General features: G+C 38.2%; 3 protein-coding genes across 3 annotated transcripts; all 3 read right to left on the minus strand.

Annotated features, from left to right (window-relative positions):
• On the minus strand, nucleotides 1-971 carry LOC119720356 (perlucin-like protein). Its single transcript, XM_038190012.1, has one exon. The coding sequence runs from the start codon at nucleotides 969-971 to the stop codon at nucleotides 306-308; it is 666 nt and encodes a 221-aa protein (XP_038045940.1). The 3' UTR covers nucleotides 1-305.
• A 3,562-nt stretch (nucleotides 972-4,533) lies between these two features.
• On the minus strand, nucleotides 4,534-5,067 carry LOC119720357 (perlucin-like protein). The gene has a single exon (XM_038190013.1). The coding sequence runs from the start codon at nucleotides 5,065-5,067 to the stop codon at nucleotides 4,534-4,536; it is 534 nt and encodes a 177-aa protein (XP_038045941.1).
• Nucleotides 5,068-9,848: 4,781 nt separating this feature from the next.
• On the minus strand, nucleotides 9,849-10,370 carry LOC119720358 (perlucin-like protein). The gene has a single exon (XM_038190014.1). The coding sequence runs from the start codon at nucleotides 10,368-10,370 to the stop codon at nucleotides 9,849-9,851; it is 522 nt and encodes a 173-aa protein (XP_038045942.1).
• Nucleotides 10,371-18,480: the final 8,110 nt, after the last annotated feature.

The raw sequence follows: 18,480 nt of genomic DNA on the forward strand, positions 1-18,480 counted from the left end.
AGGTTTGCAGACATCTCCGTTGCTGTCCCATTTATTTATAACATGCCGATGCATGCGGAAATAACCAGGTTTTGTTTTGACATATGTCCTTGTAACCCGAGCTTGCACAGTATTGTTTACCTGGCACATTCTTTCTTCAGTTCTTCAATTTTCTCGATGAAGGAGTGACATCCGGGCACCTCGACGCAGGCCGAGTCACAGGCGCAAAACACGTTCGGTGACTAGGCTCCTATTCTGTGCTGTGCTTGAAGACTCTAGAGGCAGGTTGAGTTGAGAACGCGGCCGTGGGTGTTGGTAGAGATGCATTATTGACGGAGCTGGATTAGGCCGTAAGTGCAAGCAGCTCGACGAATGCAAAAAGCCAAACGCGGACTCATATTGTCACAGTCATCGTCATCCATTTTGTCATTAAATGTAGCCGCTATTTGACAGCAATCTTGATTATTATTTTTATCATCTGGTTGCCCATCATCCCATTCTAGGAAGGGTTCAATATCTTCCTGACCGTCACACTCCCAGGTTCCTTCAACCTCCTTGTCAGTGCAAGCAATCCAGGCGAAGAAGTTGCTGTCCACCTTTCGTGCCATATCAGTCATAAAGTTCATTTCCTCGTGCGAGCGAGGAGCGGCCATCTTGCCGCCCATGTTTTGGCAAGCCGACTTAGCCTGATCCCAAGCTTGAGCTATCACAGGAGTGAGGCGATAACAGTCCTTTCCCCACCATTGCCACTGTGGTGGGCAAGAGCATTCGAGAGTGAGCCGTGAATGACAGGTACCAGACCCAAATTGAGCATTGATCGCCGAAGTTATCGTTACAAAGCCAAAGACTTTGAAGAAGTACATGATGACTCGTTCAGACGATGGTTTGGCAAGGATCTGAATGATGCGAATGAAAAGTGATGGTCGCGGCAGAAAGTTATAAGCTTTTCTCCGACGCAAAATATAGGTATTAACAACAGATATTGTTGCCATGGTAACATTTCAGCGTCCGTTAAAAATTTAGAAAGACGACGAGAAAACCATTAGTCTCCACGGTGATCGTGCCAAGATCCGACCTGTCTCAGTTTTTGCCATTTCGAGAAAAACGCGTTTGAAGTTGGGCCTATTTTGCATCCACCCTTTCACCCAGAACACTAATTTTGATTGACTCAGTTTTTATGTATAATAAAGATGGATAGCTGAATTATGACTTTAAATTGTTTCTAAGGCAAAAACTCATCATTACCAGGTGAAAAATAGGCGCCAAATCCATGAGTCGCTTCGTGAAAATTTCATGTTCATATTTAATGCACACGAACGGCGACCTATCTAGATAGGTCACTTCATGAAAATTTAATTTCATTTTTCATGCGCGCAAACGGCGACCTATCCAGATAGGTCACTTCGTGAAACGAACAATTTCAATTTCTCTGTGGCTGATAGTGACTTATGTCATATGCGCATGCGCGCGCGGACCTCTTCACGTTAAGTCTTTATGGAGGTTCGTTGCAATCTGTTGTTTTTTATATTATTATTATTGTTATTAGAGATTAATAAGCTCTTACAAATTAAAACGCTGTTATAGTGAAGGAAATTAGAAAATGAATTCCAATATATACGGGCTGCATAGAAACTTGTCGAATACATTGTGTATACTTCCTAGTAATAATTCTTGAAAGAATTCATTGTAAAGGTGTACTTTTATTCCATTATTTTTTTATTCTTATCTGTAAAAAATCGAGAAACAAAATCCGTGGACAAAACAGGTCTTGTGTTCAAACAAGCCTCACAAGTTCAAGTTACACTGAAACAGAACGATAAACGTACATGTACACTCTCATAATCTTCAAATCTTTGTTTTCTATTTTTTTTTCTTCAAAGTGTACTTTCTCATTATTTAAACCTATTATTCCCTAAAAACAGCAATTTTTGCAGGTACTTCTTAAGCCTCCCCCTTAAAAAAAATGATATATCGCAATGACATACATAAAAAAAAAAAAACTTCGGCTGCATTTTAATTAACAATGCTCAAAACGTCAAAACTTAATATAATAACCTTTATGTTAAAAAAAATGCTTACATTCATGCTCCAGGAATCGATCACTTTCATTTCAATGAAGCGCTTCCAAAACTTCATTCAATTATGTAGAGGAATGGTGCTCTGTATAAACTTCTGGCTGCAATTAACCACTGAGACATCCACATTCTGTAACACAAACAAACCATACCAATTACGAATCATAATATTAAAAAAGCAACCTGAGTTTGGGCATTTTATTTAATAAATATTTTCCCAAAAGGACAGTCAGTGAATTAACGTAAATATCAATCGAGATGTCATTAAAAAAGCATTAGTTCGGAATCGAACCCCACTCATGTGTTATTCTGACTGATTATTACTACCCACTACCGTCTACACTAAAGTACGCTAATAGACTAATTAGCGTAGGTTTTTGTGCTATCATACACACGAGTCTCTGCAAAACATGCATTCAGACAAAGCCCAACACGAACATGTTGCAATATCAGTATCAAAATATAGAAGGAATATACTTACAGACGTTTACAGAATCAGAAACTCGGTTGAAACTTGCTACGGTTTTGTTCAGCCATCAATGACATGTGTACGCCGCCATTGTTTCTGACAACGCTAAAGACTGGCCCCTAGTTACTCAACTCGCCAATGTACAATGCATTGATGCCTCAAAATGACTCATTTACTCAGCTTCAATATTTATTAAAATTCACAAGACATCTACATAAAACCGTATAGGTTAGGTAAATTTAGATAATTCACAATGAATAAGCCTTTTCGGAGTTCCAACTGCGCGCATTCGTAACCTGTGACAACGCACATTGTTTGTCTCAAATGTCCTTTGACAGTACCCACAATGCACAAACAGCCTTTTTGTAAAGTCAGTGGCGCGATGATGTCACAGGCCATTTGAGAAAAATAATGCGCGTTGTCACGGGTTACGAATGCGCAGTTGGAACTCCGAAAAGGCTTATTGAAAAAGGTGAACGACACTTTTAAGTGTATCGAAAGGGATGAATCGACATCGGCCATCAATCGACTATACTAGTAAAGACAAATATTTGATAGTTAACGTTAAGTCACTCATAACATACATTTTCAAATCAAAAGTATGTTCCCGGTGTAAAATCTAACTTTGTGTTAATTAAGCAACAACAATTCAATACCAAAGTATGCAAATAAAGTATAGGTTTTCCGGGCTATTTTAAAACATTTTTTTTCGTTCGAATTCACCGATTACTATATTCAAATTCGTCCAGCAACATCGATATAGTTCACTTCCAAAGTTTAATTTCGCCTTTTGTAGGACAATTTCAAATTCAGTTCAAGCAAATTCAGACAATGAGCACACGTTTCCGTCATTGATGGAGTATTCGATTTCGTCTCGTCTACACCAAACATTGTTATTCAGAAATCAAACTCGTCATATTGATTTTTATACGAATTTGATCTCTGAATGCTGCCATTCGGCAACAGCTTAGACGAATTTGATCTGAAATGACCAATATTCTCGACCCGGTGACTAAAGAGGGTGACCAAACTTTAAAATTGAATGGTAAATGACTCATTTGATTTTGTTTAAAGCGTATGAAATTTTTTTTTGGACGAAATTGATTAACCCTAACCGCCCCCAATGCTACAAAATACCACTGAGTAGTAACCTGTAGTATTAATTACTTTCCATACAAGTGTGCACAGCACATGTAGTATTCTGTGGTATTTGGTACTTGACCCCCAACCAGCCCTTTGGGGGTTCGGGTTAATAGAGTTGTTGAATTTGAATGAAAAATCTTTTAAAATAGCCGGGGAAACCTATATTAAAATGTTTACATTTTGTTTTTAAAACTTCATTTATGTACACCTTATCTCAAATAGTTTAAGCAAATTTACAAGCAGACCTGGCTTGAGAGCCTGTTCAATTCATTCCTTCTTTTTTATATATTTTTAAGGTTGGGATCACGCAGTTTCTACACTTTTGGTATAGTATTGATAAGAATTAACGGACACAAATACACAGTGTTTATTACTTTGTTTACCACAATACAAGAGCGAAATTAAAAACGCATGTTATTCATTTAAATTCTTATATAATGCAATTCCTTCCTCCATTGTAATGAGAATGAAATATTTGCTTACCTTGCTTACTTCATAAACATTTCGGTCGCTTTTTTGTGCTCTAGAGCGGAAACAATGTTACAATGCATTTTCGATGAAGTGAACGCATGTTATTCGTTGTACAACGTCTTTTATTTCAAGTTCAGCTTTGTAGACATCGTCGTTATCGTCCCTTTTTTCACGACAAGCCAATGCATCCTGAAATAAACAGATTTCTTTTTGAAATGTCCATGTTACCCTAGCTTGGGTTATTGTTAACATGGGTTATTTTCTTTAGCTCTTCTATGTTCTTGATGTTGAAGTAGTGACAGGCGCAAAACTTGTTCGGTGACAAGGCTCCTGGATTCTGTGGTCGAGGAGGCAGGTTGAGTTGAGAACGCTTCCGTGGGTGTCGGTAGAGATGTATTAGTGAAGGAGCTGGATTAGGCCGTGAGTGCAAGCAGCTCGACGAATGCAGAAAGCCAAACGGGGATATGTACTGTCACAGTTATCGTCATCCATTTTGTCATGATGTCCAGCCGCCATTTGACCGCAATCTTGATTATTAGTATTATCTGGTTGCCCATCATCCCATTCTAGGAAGGGCTCAATATCTTCCTGACCGTCACACTCCCAGGTTCCTTCAACCTCCTTGTCAGTGCAAGCAATCCAGGCGAAGTAGTTACTGTCAACCTTTCGTGCCATATCAGCCATGAAGTTCATTTCCTCCAGCGAGCGAGGAGCGGCCATCTTGCCGCCCATGTCTTGGCAAGCCGACTTGGCCTGATCCCAAGTTTGCGCTACCCGAGGAGTGAGGCGATAACACTCGTTCCCCCACAGATGCCACTGTAGTGGGCAAGAGCACTCGACAGTGAGCCGAGAGTAGCAGGAACCTGACCTAAATTTAGCACTGATCGCTGAAGTGATAGCCACAATACCAAAAACTTGAATCAAGTACATGGTGATGCGTTTGAATAGGACGATGACAGCAGGGTTTTTAGCGAGACAGCAGAGTTTAACGACGACAGAGTTTAACGAGAATCAGATTTGTCCCCAGTACAGTGTTTGAACAGTACGTGAGGTTGAATGATGCGAAATTATTACTGGTGGCCAAGGCAGAAAGTCCCTGAGTTGTTTGACGCAACATATATTGATCAAAGGCGGCACACAATGGATCTTGTTGCTATAGTCACACGTTTTCGGCGTTTTCAGGGACGTAGAACATTAGTCTCCATGGTAACACTTCTGTTTACTAGTTTGAATCAACCATCCAGATATAAGTAGCCATATTAATAAGTGTGGAGTGGGGACTTGGTTGTACGCGAGGTATTGATATTACTTGCTGGCAACAAAAAGCGTTCAGTCTTGACCTTGTAGTTTTAATTGTACCGCATTGCTGTTGAATTTACCACAGCTGAGAGCACTGGGGAAGACACGGGCTGTTGGAGGCATTCAGAAGCTATAATTTAATAAGTATGAGGACTAGATGGCAAATTGCTAGACACATATTATTTTTTTGGTGGCAAGTCTTGAATTCTTCCAAACTGATTTGAAATTGAATTTGGAAGCAGTCTAGCACTTCTTGACAACACTTTTGTTGGCTAGTTTTAATCAACAATCCACATTTAAGTATCCAATTTTAATAAGCGTAAAATATAGGTTGCAAGCACTGGAACTTGATATTACTTGCTGGTAACAAAAAGCGTTCAGTCATGACCATGTTATATTAAGTGTACCGCATTGTTGTTGAATTTACCACAACTGAGAGCATTGGGGAAGACAACATTAGCTGGAATTTAATAAGTATGAGGACTAGGTGGCAAATTGCAGGACACATATGGTGGCAAGTCTTTAATTGTTCAAAATTTGTGTGATGTATATATCCACACTTTTGCGCAATTTATCTTTTTGTTTACGAAAAGGACATTAGAAAAAAGGCATTCTTGTTAAGACGAAAGCGACACGAACATTTGAGATTAGAATTATTTATAAAAGGTAGTTGCAATAGACACCGCCTTTGGCCCTCTCCCACAGGTTAATAAATTCTTACTGGTTTTTGTTTGATTCAAAATTATATCTCAGACTGTAAGCCGACTTATCGGATAAAATTGAGGCGCAAATATGCCAGGGTTGCCTAAATGCAGACGGCAGGCACGCAGTCTTCCGCCCTCTGTCGGTTGAAGAAATGCTTGTTGCTGATACTTCGGGTTAAAGATGCGATTTTGGTCCAGTCGTCGAACGCCCTCTTTTGTTGGCAGCACACTAATGAATCCCTAGGGGGCGCTGTAATAATGGACGGCAATCCTGGAGGAGCCAAATGGGATGGGATAATCGTAGTGCAAAACGTCGCTGGTCGGATTTGATCCAGAATCCGAGTTCTACGTGGTCTGATGATCATGATTTTCAGTATCAAACATAACACTTTACTCAGTCATTGTGTCATTTTGACCCGGAAAAGTGTCATTTTGACCCCGAAAGGTATTTGACCCAATAAAGTCCGGATTCCGTGTCAATCTGACCAGGCACTTTTTAGAGTGTAAAGGGAAAATGTCCCCAATTATACTTTGGGGGGGGGGGGGAGGGGGCGGGGACCCCTTAATTTTTCGTAGTCCATATTTTATTGTTTACCAAAGGAACTTAAAATTGATAAAAAAATATTATTTATGCTGTGTGATACCAGTAAATTATTGATATTCGAACACCCATTTTAAGTAAATTCATATAGGCTACTTCGAGGAAACGTGCACATCCTTTATATGCGCATATACATGTATGTGTGTTTCAACAGCGGCTCATATAGTCAGGTTATCCTGAGCTTTTAGGTTTTCCAAGTTAAAAGTTCGTGCCCCCCTCCCCCCCCCCCCCCACCATTAGAAAAAAATCGCCCTCCGGTGTTAATAATATTTTATATGTGTAAACGATGGTGCGGCAGACGTGCCAACTGCTAACATATTTGAAGTGCCCTCTTGAATAGTTGATGTGCCATGAAGTGCCTTCTCGCAAACTTGACGCCGATTGGATAGAGAAAATGTTCTGTTCATAATATTATCGGGGAAGGACATTTCTCTGAGGCAGTTTTTTTTTTCCAAAGTGGTTTAAAAGTCCGTATTTCATTTTGATCTCTGCATGACGGTACATCGCATCACATAGACAGGTCATCTGACCACGCCCTTCCCGTTCCCCATAGATCACCTTAGGTCACTTGAGTTGCCTAAAAATAACAAGAGTCTGTGAAATCTTCACGTGTGGTAAAATGCCGTTATGATAAACTTAAATCCACATGGCTAACTGACGGTATTTACCATGCAATTAGGCGTAAGAATTATTTGAACAGAAAATTTCAGGAGAAACCTACTTCGCACAATAAATCTGTTTATACCCGCTACAAAAATAAACCTAACTCTCTTATTAAATAATTAATAGCAAAACACATTTATTAAAGTTACTTGGAATGTTATTAACTCTCTTCTCACTAAGCGTCAGCAAAATTCTAGTTCCTCTTTGGCCAAGATGATACTTAACTTAATGATAACATAGAAATTGCTGAAGCGTTCAATAAATATTTTGCTAATATTTACAATAGCCTTCCTTGTGAGCTAGCATTATGTAACATTTCTTTTCGTTCATTTTGAATGACCCCAAGTGCGGAGTCATACTTTTTGTCTCCTTTTTACCCCAGAAGAGATTGTGGATAATCTTAACGAAATTCCTTCTAGCAAGGCCACTGGAATTGATGGTTTAAGTTCTTTTATCATGAATCAGGCATGCATTATAGCCTTTGGTTGATATCTTCATTAAGTGCTCGACAGTTATAGAGTATTTCCTGAATGTCTAAAAAAAAACAGGTAACACCAATCTACAAAACAAGGTTGTAAGCATGACATTGGTAATAATAGACCCATTTTGGTTTTGACAACATTCTCCAAATTATTTGAAAAGTTAATTTACACAAGATCAATATCTTTTATTAACAAGCCTGATATCCTGTCCGATGCTCAATTTGGTTTCCGCCCCCCCCCCCCAATCTCGGCCATCAAGTGACGTAAAGTTATGAAACTCGGTTCATGCATAGAACAACATATCGTGAACATCCCCAAGAAATTTCATGCATGACTATAGGTCAAAGTGTTTTGGAATTATGGGTAATTAATTTTTCATGTGCACGAATGGTAATTGTGCCCTGCGTACACTACGTGTATGGGGAAATTCAGTTTTCACGGCGCGTTGCGCTAGAATGTTTTTATGTTTTTGGTATCAAAAGATGCGCAAGGCTCTAGGCTAAAAAGACATAACAGCTTGGGTCGCGAAAATCATTTTCTTTTTCGAGGCTAGCACAGAAAATGTTGAGGGGGGGGGGCGATCCCGCCCCTCCGGCCCCTTTAGGGTTAAAAAATGTGATTCAAACTTGGATTAAAACCAATTAATTGAATTAACACCTAAAACACAATATTTTTCATTATCTATTTAACCTGGATGTGCACACTAAAATTCGCGCAATTTATTTGAACAAAACATTCTACATACAACCACAATAATTGAAAATTTCGACGAATGTATAATATATTACTCAAATCAGTCAAACACTTTCAAGTGCAAGTTGCTAAGCAATGTCGGCCTTGAAATGACCCTATCTCTCATTTAAAATAATTATTTATTAATATCTATTTAATCTGAATGTGCGCACTAAACTTCACGCAATTTATTTGAACAAAACATTATACATACGGCCACAATAATTGAAAATTTCGACGAATGTAAAATATAATATATTACACAAATCAGTCAAACACTTTCAAGTATAAGTTACCAATCAAAATCGGCCAAGAAAATGACCCTATCTCTCATTTAAAATAATTATTTCAAGCTTACGTTTGTTATAATCAATAAATTTCAATTCCACAGTCATCGTCTGATGTGAAATCTCACTTTCTATTATAAAACACTGATCGAAAAGCAACGTTTTATTATTGTGTTTCGTTATTTTTTTTACACCGATCCTACTCATATTTCAATAGCTGAAATAAATTCAGGTGAATATGCAAGCAGCCTGGGCTTTAGACAAGTGCAATCCATTTCCCTGTTTTTTTCATATAAACGAAGGTAAATAAAATCAAGGCAATTTAAAAAACCCTAATACATTTAGTCGAATTTCTAAGGTTGCTACTACGCAGTTTCAACACATTTGATAAAATATTGATCAGAACTGACCGACACAGAAACTCAGTTTTTATTTACCACATAAAGTGCAAAGCGCATGCATGTTTTTCAGTTGCATTCTATTTTAGTCCATTTTCCTTTCTCATTTGTGAATGAAACGAACTATTTGCTTACCTTTCTTACTTCATAAAACATCTCGGTCGCTGTTATTTTTTTTCTCTACAGCGGAAACAATGTTACACATGTACATTTCCTATGCAGAGAATGTTTTGCTGAAAAGATGTTTTTAAAGCACGTTCAAGTTCACGAGTGCACACATCTCCATTGTTGTCCCATTGTGTTCATATGATAAGCAGATACATACATAAATAACCAGTTTCGTTTTGTAAACATGTCCATGTTACCCGATCGAGCTTGTACAGCATCTTTGTTTCGCTTCTTCAAGTGTGTCAATTGAAGGAGTGATATCCGGACTCCTCGATACAAGCCAAGTGTAGCACCAACACACCAAGTGACAAAGTACAAATTCTTTTCGGTCGAGAAGTCAGGTGTAGTTCATGACTGTGGGTGTCGGTAGAGATGCATTAGTGGCGGATTTGGATAAGACCGTGAGTGCAAGCAGCTCGACGAACGCAAACAGCCCTGAATGCTTTCCAGCAGTGACTATCATCCATTTTGCCATCATACTTCCTTATCGTAGCACAATCTATATTGCCACCATTATCTGGTTGCCCGCTACCCCACCCCAGGAAGGGCGCACTTCCTTCCTGGCCGTCGCATTCCCAAAATCCTTCAACTTCTTTGTCATTACAAGCAATCCAGGCCTTGTACTTGCTGTCCAACTCTCGTGCCATATCTGCCATGAAGTTCATTTCCTCGTGCGAGCGAGGAGCGGCCATCTTGCCACCTATGTCTTGGCAAGCCGACTTGGCGTCATCCCAAGTATGCGGTGAAGGAGTGAGGCGGTAACAGTCCTCTCCCGACAGTTGCCACTGAGGGGGGCAAGAGCATTCGCGAGCGAGCCGAGAACGACAGGTACCTGACCCAAATTGAGCATTGATCGCTGAAGTTATTGCTACAATGCCAAAAACTTTGAAGAAGTACATGATGACTCGTTCAGACGATGGTTTGGAGAGGATCTATTTGCTAAATCTGTCTAGACAGTTTCCCCATTGAGGTCAGACGATGCCAATGCAAATTGATGCATCAGAAAGTGGTGAGGTTTTTCTCTGTAGTCAACTAATGAGAATCAACAAGAGATTTTGTTGCCGTGGTTACATTATATCAGCGTCCGTTAAAATAGAGAAAAGAGCAGAGAAAATAGTCTCCATGGTAACACTTCCTGTTTGCTGGTTTCAAACAACCATGAAGCAAACAATTTTAATCAATGCGGGCCAAGCCTGTATGCGCTTGCTGGCTGACTTGGCAACAATAATAGTCAGTCAGTCATAACCAACTTACTCTAATTGTACCTCATTGTTGGCCAAATTAACCACGAAGTGGAAGATATATAAATTTTAATATGAACCTTTAGGTTTCCTTTTCATTTTTCAAGGCTTGTTCACCGTATATTTATTGACAAAGTAAACAGACACGCATAAACAAGGGAATAATAATTTTGGTGAAGCAGTTTTAAACGTCTGGTTCAAAATCGGTTAGAAACAGGTCCTCTCGAAAGGCCACCAGTTTTCATTTGGTATATAGAGTCTTCGCACACAAAGTTAAAAATTCAACCTTCATGTTTCACTTCTTTTAACATGAAATTGACATGTTTACCCAACACAATAAAATACATCGCATATCGTTCCTTTCCCACTTGATACAACATATTCGAACTCCTTCTCTTAGAGCCAAAAATAAAACAAAGAAATAAATAAAAATAATTCCGTATTCTCATCTTATAAAACTGAAACTCGATTCCGTGTTCTGACCAAAAAATCACAGAAAAAGATAAAATATTCACATGTTAATGTAAAAAATAACTGCCAAGAGTGACTTTACATACAATACAAATATAACACACCGTCAATGCATAAAAACAAGAAAACTACATGTGGTTATTACATATGAAGTAGGCTACGTAGGTTGACAGAGTGATCGTGACAAAATGCTAGAGGGATAGAGACGGGAAGGGAACAATGGAAAGACGGGGAGAAGTAGGCGCGTACAGAAAGGTCATTTTGTTTGGGGGAAGGGGGTATGGGCTCGAAGCGCGCCATGCGCCAACGGAAGAGGGCGCCCTTTTGAGGCTTTGGATTGGACCATAGACATATAAACTTCATCACCGAATGTTATTTTATTATGAACTAAATTCTCATAAAGTTTGAAGTATACGGATCCAGATTGTTAGGCCTAACTTTTATGTAGTGATCGTGTGACGATCACTAACATCTAAAAGATTCCAAATGTTAAAAAGTGGTTTGCAATTGTCAAGGCATTCTTGTTTGCTTCCAAAATCGGCTTTCATATAGGCAGTCACAAAATAATAATTATGGCAAAAGTAATCAATTATTCTTGTATTGCCTTAAATGCCTTGAATTAACAAGTACAACGTAAAACTCGTACAACGATTAGGGCGATGACAATGTCACTTAAGGCTATAACGCCTAAATCATTATTATTATTTTTATTGATTACAAAGTGAGAATTTCAAATTTATGTGTGTCCCAAAATAGCTTGAAATATTGGAAAATATTTTAGTACGGCGGTTAGGTGATGGGATTGTGCCTTTGATTATACAATCTTGGCATTTGACTCACATTCATGTCATGAGAAAGATAATTAGATATAGGTAGGGCCCTCGCAGATTTGTGCTTTGAAAACAATGTAAGTACAAAAACAAGCAATGGCAGCCGTTTCGAAATTTTTGAAAATTGCTTGTTATTCTACCTAATTTTATTCAGAGGACAAATCTGCGATGGCCCTAAGACATACTCTGACTTGTCTCATCAAAGGCACGATCCCCCTATCTGCCCAACTATTTGAATTGTACTCTGAAATGAAATCTACAAGAGAAGATCCAAAGGAGCAGAGGGGCAGGGTTACACCATCTATCTAGGGGTGTCAAAGTGAGACGTTACGTTATCAAGATTGCTTTAAAGCATATTGTTCACCAGTGACGTTTGGTAGTGACTATATCCAAAAATAGTTGTTGATATAAAATTATCCATGAATATTTGTATGATATGATTCAGCCATTGGGGTTCCATATCGGGATATTTCAACGCTGTCGAACCCTTTGCTAATACTAAACGTGATTTTTTAACAAATGCGATTCAAAACAAGCAAAAGTTGATACACAATATTTATTAACATCCTGCCATCATAAAGTCAGAAACACCTGGAAATTAAGTAGATCTTTAGTAGACATAGTACTTTCAAAATTGGTATTAACATCAATTATGCATGTTAAATTTGAGTTCCTCGTGCATTAACAATTAACCTTTGTGTAATTGATACATTTTCAATTTGTATGTTTCATTCCAACTAAAAGCCTCCTACTTCCTTTTTGCACGTCTGCAACCCTTTCAATTTTTTTTTTTTGGTGTTGGTCGGTCAATGTCTCATTTAAAAGTGAATTACTATTGTATAGCTACAAACCTAGCTATTCAGAAAAGGAATCAGTTTTTTGGGATGAAGTTAGAAATAGCCTCGCGGAACGCAACTTTAAACACGTTTTGTCACTTCGGTACATAATAAAACACTAACTACATGCCCTAAAACTTGCACATTTTGGCCTAACTGCAAATACACAATACATCTGCGCCTAAAAAAATGACTATATATTAAACTGACAAGCTTCAATTTTCATTTTCAATTTTCAGGAAAGCTACATGTAATAAACCATAATGTTTTAAACTTTTCAACGAATTCACAATAAATGGGGGAAAAAAAGATGTTTAACCTTTTTTCAAGTGTTGTGAGTATTGTCAATCAAGATCGGCCATCAAATGAATCTTTCATTTATTAAAAAAAACCACTTGTTTGCTAACTTTTGTCACACATAACCTAAATTTTTAAATCCACAGTCCGTTCCTGATGCAAAATCTCAATTTGTGCTTGATATATTATAACGACTAATAAAAATGCAAAATATTTATTTGGTACATTTTGTTCTTCAAACTACAACGATCCAAAACACACCAATAACAAATAACTTCGGACAAACTTATCAACGAGACTAAATTATTTAAACAATCAAGAAAATGTACAATGTGTCATAATAATTGTAAGGTTGCGATTACGCAGTTGCAACGCTTTTGGTAATGTAATGATATTGGCACAGAAAAATGTACCTGACCTAAATTGAGCATTGATCGCTGAAGTTATTGCTACAATGCCAAAAACTTTGAAGAAGTACATGATGACTCGTTCAGACGATGGTTTGGAGAGGATCTATTTGCTAAACCTGGCGAGACAGTTTCCCCATTGAGGTCGAACGATGCGAATGCAAATTGATGCATCAGAAAGTGGTGAGGTTTTTCTCTGTAGTCAAATAATGAGAATCAACAAGAGATCCTGTTGCCGTGGTTACATCAGCGTCCGTTAAAATTGAGAAAAGAGCAGAGAAAATGGTCCCCATGGTAACACCTTTTGTTTGCTGGTTTCAAACAACCATGAAGCAAACAATTTTAATCAATGCGGGCCAAGCCTGTATGCGCTTGCTGGCTGACTTGGCAACAATAATAGTCAGTCAGTCATAACCAACTTACTCTAATTGTACCTCATTGTTGGCCAAATTAACCACGAAGTGGAAGATATATAAATTTTAATATGAACCTTTAGGTTTCCTTTTCATTTTTCAAGGCTTGTTCACCGTATATTTATTGACAAAGTAAACAGACACGCATAAACAAGGGAATAATAATTTTGGTGAAGCAGTTTTAAACGTCTGGTTCAAAATCGGTTAGAAACAGGTCCTCTCGAAAGGCCACCAGTTTTCATTTGGTATATAGAGTCTTCGCACACAAAGTTAAAAATTCAACCTTCATGTTTCACTTCTTTTAACATGAAATTGACATGTTTACCCAACACAATAAAATACATCGCATATCGTTCCTTTCCCACTTGATACAACATATTCGAACTCCTTCTCTTAGAGCCAAAAATAAAACAAAGAAATAAATAAAAATAATTTCGTATTCTCATTTTATAAAACTGAAACTCGATTCCGTGTTCTGACCAAAAAATCACAGAAAAAGATAAAATATTCACGTTAATGTAAAAAATAACTGCCAAGAGTGACTTTACATACAATACAAATATAACACACCGTCAATGCATAAAAACAAGAAAACTACATGTGGTTATTACATATGAAGTAGGCTACTTAGGTTGACAGAGTGATCGTGACAAAATGCTAGAGGGATAGAGACGGGAAGGGAACAATGGAAAGACGGGGAGAAGTAGGCGCGTACAGAAAGGTCATTTTGTTTGGGGGAAGGGGGTATGGGCTCGAAGCGCGCCATGCGCCAACGGAAGAGGGCGCCCTTTTGAGGCTTTGGATTGGACCATAGACATATAAACTTCATCACCGAATGTTATTTTATTATGAACTAAATTCTCATAAAGTTTGAAGTATACGGATCCAGATTGTTAGGCCTAACTTTTATGTAGTGATCGTGTGACGATCACTAACATCTAAAAGATTCCAAATGTTAAAAAGTGGTTTGCAATTGTCAAGGCATTCTTGTTTGCTTCCAAAATCGGCTTTCATATAGGCAGTCACAAAATAATAATTATGGCAAAAGTAATCAATTATTCTTGTATTGCCTTAAATGCCTTGAATTAACAAGTACAACGTAAAACTCGTACAACGATTAGGGCGATGACAATGTCACTTAAGGCTATAACGCCTAAATCATTATTATTATTTTTATTGATTACAAAGTGAGAATTTCAAATTTATGTGGGTCCCAAAATAGCTTGAAATATTGGAAAATATTTTAGTACGGCGGTTAGGTGATGGGATTGTGCCTTTGATTATACAATCTTGGCATTTGACTCACATTCATGTCATGAGAAAGATAATTAGATATAGATAGGGCCATCGCAGATTTGTGCTTTGAAAACAATGTAAGTACAATAACAAGCAATGGCAGCCGTTTCGAAATTTTTGAAAATTGCTTGTTATTCTACCTAATTTTATTCAGAGGACAAATCTGCGATGGCCCTAAGACATACTCTGACTTGTCTCATCAAAGGCACGATCCCCCTATCTGCCCAACTATTTGAATTGTACTCTGAAATGAAATCTACAAGAGAAGATCCAAAGTAGCAGAGGGGCGGGGTTACACCCTCTATCTAGGGATGTCAAAGTGAGAAATTACGTTATCAAGATTGCTTTAAAGCATATTGTTCACCAGTGACGTGTGGTAGTGACTATATCCAAAATTAGTTGTTGCCGATGATCCAATCATATTTGTATGGCATGATTCGGCCATTGTGGATCCATATCGGGATATCTCAACGCTGTCGAACCCTTTGCTAATTCTAAACGTGACTTTTTTAACAAACGCAATTCAAAACGAGTAAAAGTTGATTCATAATATCTATTAACATCCTGCTATTATAAACTCAGACACACCTGAAAATCAAGTGGGTCTTTTACGGACATAATACTTTCAAAATTGGCATCCATATCAATTATACATGTTAAATTTGCGTTCCTCGTGCATTAACATGTAACCTTTGTTTAATTGATAAATTTTCAATTTGTATGTTTCATTCCAACTAAAAGTCTCCTACTTCCTTTTTGCACGTCTGCAACCCTTCAAAAAATGTTGGTTTTTTGTGTTGGTCGGTCAATGTCTCATTCAAAAGTGAATAACTTTTGTATAGCTACAAACCTAGCTATTCAGAAAAGGAATCATTTTTTCGGGATGAAGTCGGAAATAGCCTCGCGGAACGCAACTTTAGACACGTTTTGTCACTTCGGTATATAATGAGAACACTAACTACATGCCCTAAAACTTGCGCATTTTGGCCTAACTGCAAATACACAATACATCTGCGCCCAACAAATTGACTATATAACTGACAAGCTTCAATTTTCATTTTCACTTTTCAGGAAAGCTACATGCAATAAACCATAATGTTTTAACATTTTCACAATAATTATTATTAGTATTCACAATAAAAAGGGGAAAAAGATGTTCAACTTTTTCGCAAGTGTTGTGAGTATTATCAATCAGGATCGGCCATCAAATGAATCTTTCATTTATTAAAAAAAAACACTTGTTCGCTAACGTTTGTCACACATAACCTAAATTTTCAAATCCACAGTCCGTTCCTGATGCAAAATCTCAATTTGTGTTTGATATGTTATAACGACTAATAAAAATGCAAAATATTTATTTGGTACATTTTGTTCTTCAAACTACAACGATCCAAAACACACCAATAACATATAACTTCGGACAAACTTACAAACAGACTTTGCTCTAAACAAAGTATCATTCATCTTATCAAGGAGAGTAAATTATTTAAACAATCAAGAAAAATGTACATTGTGTCATAATAATTGTAAGGTTGCGATAACGCAGTTGCAACGCTTTTGGTAATGTAATGATATTGGCACAGAAAAATATTTGTTTGTTTACAACATTACAAGAGTGAAATGCAAAACGAACGTTTCAATTAAATTCAATTCTAAACCAAATCCTTGCTCGTTTTTAATGAGAACAAAACACTTGCTTAGATTGATGACTTCATATACATCCCGGCTGTTTTATTCTCTTTAGAGCGGAAACAATGTTACCTATACATTTTGGATGCACTGGATGTTTTGTTTTAAAAAGTGAATGTTTTCCCGTAAGTTCAAGTTCAGGTTTGCAGACATCTCCGTTGCTGTCCCATTTATGTATAACATTCCGATGCATGCAGAAATAACCAGGTTTTGTTTTGACATATGTCCTTGTTACCCGAGCTTGCACAGTATTGTTTACCTGGCACATTTTCTTCAGATTTTCAATTTTCTCGATGAAGGAGTGACATTCGGGTACCTCGACGCAGGCCGAGTCACAGGCGCAAAACACGTTCGGTGACTAGGCTCCTATTCTGTGCTGTGCTTGAAGACTCTAGAGGCAGGTTGAGTGGAGAACGCGGCCGTCGGTGTTGGTAGAGATGCATTATTGACGGAGCTGGATTAGGCCGTAAGTGCAAGCAGCTCGGCGAATGCAAAAAGCCAAACGCGGACTCATATTGTCACAGTCATCGTCATCCATTTTGTCATTAAATGTAGCCGCTATTTGACAGCAATCTTGATTATTATTTTTATCATCTGGTTGCCCATCATCCCATTCTAAGAAGGGTTCAATATCTTCCTGACCGTCGCACTCCCAGGTTCCTTCAACCTCCTTGTCAGTGCAAGCAATCCAGGCGAAGAAGTTGCTGTCTACCTTTCGTGCCATATCAGTCATAAAGTTCATTTCCTCGTGCGAGCGAGGAGCGGCCATCTTGCCGCCCATGTCTTGGCAAGCCGACTTAGCCTGATCCCAAGATTGAGCTATCACTGGAGTGAGGCGATAACAGTCCTTTCCCCACCATTGCCACTGTGGTGGGCAAGAGCATTCGAGAGTGAGCCGTGAATGACAGGTACCAGACCCAAATTGAGCATTGATCGCCGAAGTTATCGCTACAAAGCCAAAGACTTTGAAGAAGTACATGATGACTCGTTCAGACGATGGTTTGGCAAGGATCTGAATGATGCGAATGAAAAGTGATGGTCGCGGCAGAAAGTGATAAGCTTTTCTCCGACGCAAAATATAGGTATTAACAAGAGATATTGTTGCCATGGTAACATTTCAGCGTCCGTTAAAAATTTAGAACGACGACGAGAAAACCATTAGTCTCCACGGTGATTGTGCCACGATCCGACCTGTCTCAGTTTTTGCCATGTCAAGAAAAATGCGTTTGAAGTTGGGCCTATTTTGCATCCACCCTTTCACCCAGAACACTAATTTTGATTGACTCGGTTTTTATGTATAGTAAAGATGGATAGTTGAATAATGATTTTAAATTGTTTCTAAGGCAAAAACTCATCATAACCAGGTAAAAAATAGGCGCCAAATCCATAAGTCGCTTCGTGAAAATTTCATGTTCATATTTAATGCGCACGAACGGCGACCTATCTAGATAGGTCACTTCGTGAAAATTTAATTTCATTTTTCATGCGCGCAAACGGCGACCTATCCAGATAGGTCACTTCGTAAAACG

The sequence above is a fragment of the Patiria miniata genome, unplaced genomic scaffold (assembly GCF_015706575.1).
Source record: "Patiria miniata isolate m_02_andy unplaced genomic scaffold, ASM1570657v1 HiC_scaffold_9, whole genome shotgun sequence".
In the NCBI taxonomy this organism is placed as follows: Eukaryota; Metazoa; Echinodermata; class Asteroidea; order Valvatida; family Asterinidae; genus Patiria; species Patiria miniata.

Bases quoted from the DNA above. Each gene is read 5' to 3' on its own strand.
- LOC119720356 (XM_038190012.1), bottom strand. From the start codon at position 971: ATGGCAACAATATCTGTTGTTAATACCTATATTTTGCGTCGGAGAAAA.
- LOC119720357 (XM_038190013.1), bottom strand. From the start codon at position 5,067: ATGTACTTGATTCAAGTTTTTGGTATTGTGGCTATCACTTCAGCGATC.
- LOC119720358 (XM_038190014.1), bottom strand. From the start codon at position 10,370: ATGTACTTCTTCAAAGTTTTTGGCATTGTAGCAATAACTTCAGCGATC.